Source organism: Sinocyclocheilus anshuiensis, unplaced genomic scaffold, assembly GCF_001515605.1.
Source record: "Sinocyclocheilus anshuiensis isolate Anshui unplaced genomic scaffold, SAMN03320099.WGS_v1.1 scaffold515, whole genome shotgun sequence".
NCBI lineage: Eukaryota > Metazoa > Chordata > Actinopteri > Cypriniformes > Cyprinidae > Sinocyclocheilus > Sinocyclocheilus anshuiensis.
Window position 1 is genome coordinate 680180 of NW_015548243.1, and position 3760 is coordinate 683939.

General features: G+C 34.2%; 1 protein-coding gene across 2 annotated transcripts in view; it reads right to left on the reverse strand.

Moving 5' to 3' along the window:
- Nucleotides 1–3760, reverse strand: part of LOC107655117 (DENN domain-containing protein 3-like) — a 36197-nt gene that overhangs the window by 23861 nt on the left and 8576 nt on the right. For both annotated transcript variants that reach the window (XM_016442537.1, XM_016442536.1), the window contains exons 8-10: nt 1623–1841; nt 1337–1452; nt 367–522 (exon numbers count right to left, since the gene is read on the reverse strand). In XM_016442537.1, coding sequence (XP_016298023.1) covers nt 367–522; nt 1337–1452; nt 1623–1841 — 491 coding nt within the window. The remainder of the gene's footprint in view (nt 1–366; nt 523–1336; nt 1453–1622; nt 1842–3760) is intronic.

The following is a 3760-nucleotide window of genomic DNA, read 5'->3' on the forward strand; positions in this document are numbered from 1 at the left end:
TTAATTTTAGTAATTTTGTGAGGTGCTTTGGTCATTTGATTTGTCGTTTTATTTGTTTAAATATTTCTACTTAGCTTTAATTTATTTTTATTTATACGTTAGTATTAGTAATTTTAGTATTTTAAGTTCAGCAAAAATCAGCAAAATTTAATGGCAAAATTTTTTACAAATTGTTTACATTTTTCACATTTAAGTTTTTCTTCACTAAATATTTATATTTCATTTTATTTCAGCTTAATTTAAATTACAGAGAATATTTTGTATAGTTTTAGCTAACTAACAATACATTTTTTATAAAACTAGAAAATAATACAATGACAAAAAAACATCCTATGATATGAGCTCTAGAAGTGTTGAGCTGCAGACCTGAAGATGTTGACGATGAGCTCCATGGTGACGTTGAGGATGACGGTGTTGACTTTGTGCTGCCACTGTCTCCTGAGAGCGCGCAGCTCGTTGATGTCAGTGCGACTCCCGACGCGACAAACATCCAGATCATAGTGAAGCTGAAGTCCTTTAGCTCTGCACAAACACACACTCAACACTGCAGCAGCACATTCACATGACAACCTTAAACTGAACTAACAACACACAATCTGAGCCCTGCAGCGGTGTGGATGACTCTGTTTATTAGGAGTAATTAAGTTCATTATTTGCAATTTACTTAATTGTGTCTCTGAACTCCTTTGAGTTTGTACACAGCAGGATCATGCGTAAAATCAAGCGAATCACCTCAAACTAAAAATAAGGGATGCCATGTTGTGATGAATTACACAAACATCCTGCTGCTGTACAAGTGTGTCATGTTTACAATGTTAAAATACTGTCTTTTGCTCCACACTGATGTTTAGTGACAGTAAAGACATTTAAATGTTAGATTTCCATTTCAAATAAATGCTGCTCTGTTGAACTTTCAATTAATCAAAAAACCCTGAAAAATAAAATTTATCACAGTTTCCACAAAAATATGAAGCAGCACAACTGTTTTCAACATTGATAATAATCAGAAATGTTTCTCGAGCAGCAAATCAGGATATTAGAATGATTTCTGAAGGATCATGTGACACTGAAGACTGGAGTAATGATGCTGAAAATTCAGCTTTGATCACAGCAATAAATTACATTTTAACAGATATTCACATAGAAAACCGTTATTTTAAATTACAATAATGTTTCACGTTATTACTGTTTTTTTTTTTCAGTATTTTTGATTAAATAAATGCAGTCTTATTGAGCAGAAGAGACTTCTTTCAAAAAAATTTTTAAAAATCTTACTGACCCCAAACGTTTATACAATACTGTATGCAAAGTAATCAGGAATACAGGAGCCTCTTACCGAAATATAAAACAATCTCTGGCTGTCAGGGGCACATCTGGAAGCTCAAGTCTGTTTGAACTCAAAGACAACACTGTTCCTTGGTCAATGTCTACAAGAACCAGATCATCCAACTCCTGTCAAAAGACACAGGAAGCAGTCATCAACTGAGCAATAAGTCAGGCCTATTTTGCAAAAGTAAACTGCTATTAGTGCAGGATAACCGATTTGAGTGTCGCATAATCAGCATTTCCAAACTGAATGGAAAATGTAGTCAAACCAAGCATGATATGAAGCTGGTCCTTACCTCTGCGACCTCCTCGAAGTGGGACGTGTGGCAGCCCATCAGGAAGGCGGTGGGCGCCATGATGAAGTCCAGCATTTGGCGAGACAGGACGGGTACGAACGGATGCTGCCAGCGCAGCGGGTGAATGAAGATCATGAAGCATTCGGCGACTAGCGTGAGTTTGGCCCAGTCGGTGGACAGAAACACCACCCTCTGCTCCATCAGGATACTGCTGATGATCTGAGAGCAACAAAACCATCAAGAAGAGTTCCTTTGAAATGATATTTCATATTTCAAGCATTAATTACATAAACATCTCATCAAAAATGTCCTGTAAAAATAAAATTGTGAGTTTGATCCAGGTTAAACGGGTTTATACTGGTTAGGTACCAGTCCAGACACAAAATGCTTGTCTGTACATCCCAGTGTTATTTTCGTATTATTTATAGAGTTTTTATTCATATTTTGAATTACATTTTTATATTATATCAAATATATTTATATCTTTTACATTTTAATTTTAGTTTTGCCATTTTGTTATGTGCTTTTGTCATTTTTTAGCTTTAATTGATTTTTTATTTTTTTAATAATTGTAATAATGTTTAATAAGACTTTAGCTTAAACTTCATTTATTTCAGTTAGTTGCCAAATAAACATTTCTAATTTTCATTTCATTTAAGCTTGTCATCTAATATTTATTTTTTATTTTCAAGTTGGTTGTGCTTTTGTCATTTTTTAGCTTTCATTTATTTTTAATTTTTTAATCATTTGAATAATCTTTAATAATATTTCAGCTTAAACTTAATTTCAGTTAGTTGCAAATAAACGTTTATAATTTTCATTTAGTTTAAGCTTTTCATCTAATATTTATCTTTTATTTTACATTTTAGTAATTTTTGTGCTTTTAGTCATTTTTATTAGTTTGTTTTTTAATATATCTATTTAGCTTTACTTAATTCAATTTTAGTATTTCAACTTAAACTTATTTTATTTTAATTAGTTGCCAGAGCAACTTTTCTCATTTTCATTTAGTTTAAGTGTTTCTTCTAATATTTATATTGTATTTTATTTCAGCTTTATTTCAATTAAGACAATTATTGATAGTTTTAGTTAACAATAGTAACCCTAGGGTTGGGTACCGAACTCGGTACTTTTAAGGGTACTGACCGAATTGCGTCGGTACTACCGAGTACCGATTCACGTTAAATCAATCAGTGCCAAATTTCGGTACCTGAGAACGCATCTGGGCGCATACGCTACAGAGAGAGAAAGAGAGACCCTGTGATGCGAGGTCACCCCTGCAACTCGTTCAAACAACACACAGGGCAAGCTGAAATGTTCTGAAGTGTGGTTACATTTCTAGGGCCATATGGCTTCTGCGAAAACACGGACGGGACCGTGGAGTCCATTCATAAAAACGTAATTTACTCTATAGCGCGGAATGCCACGGAATTCGTCAATTTTGGACGAATAAATCAAAAGTAGCCACTGCCACTTAATTAGAATCGCGATATGAACTGTCATGAATATTATTAGTATTATATTAGTAATGTCTGTGAATATTAAAATGCAAAAAGACGGTTTAAATATGAATCCTGCATGTTGCGCTTGCCTCTGTATGTATGAATGACGGAAACGCGGTTTTGTTTACTACACAAATACTGAAGCACTCATGACACTCGCGGTGATTTTCGGCCTCTGCATCTCACTATATGACGGCATGAATACAAAAACTTAATCTCCAGAGCTGCTGTGAGAGTCACTTCACGAGAATTTTACCGTTTCATTTGAGAAAACTAGCATCATCATACTGTATACACACAGAAACTTCATGGCAACCTGTCAAAATAAAAGTATGGTTTAATTCAAACATGAATTTCTGGGGGGAAAAAAAGAAAGAAAGAAAGAAAAAGTTTGTAGGGCCCTATTGTTCAAAATTGATTTTTTGGACTTATTTTTTCACTGAAATAAATGTTTTTGTAATTACACAGAGAGTAAAGTACCGAAAAAAGGTACCGATACCGGTACCGTACCGGTTAAAATGTGAACGGTACCCAACCCTAAGTAACCCTGGTAAGTCTAAATATTAGTGCTGTCAAACTAGTGTTGTCACGGTACCAAAATTTCAGTATTCGGTACCGATACCAGTGAAAATCCAC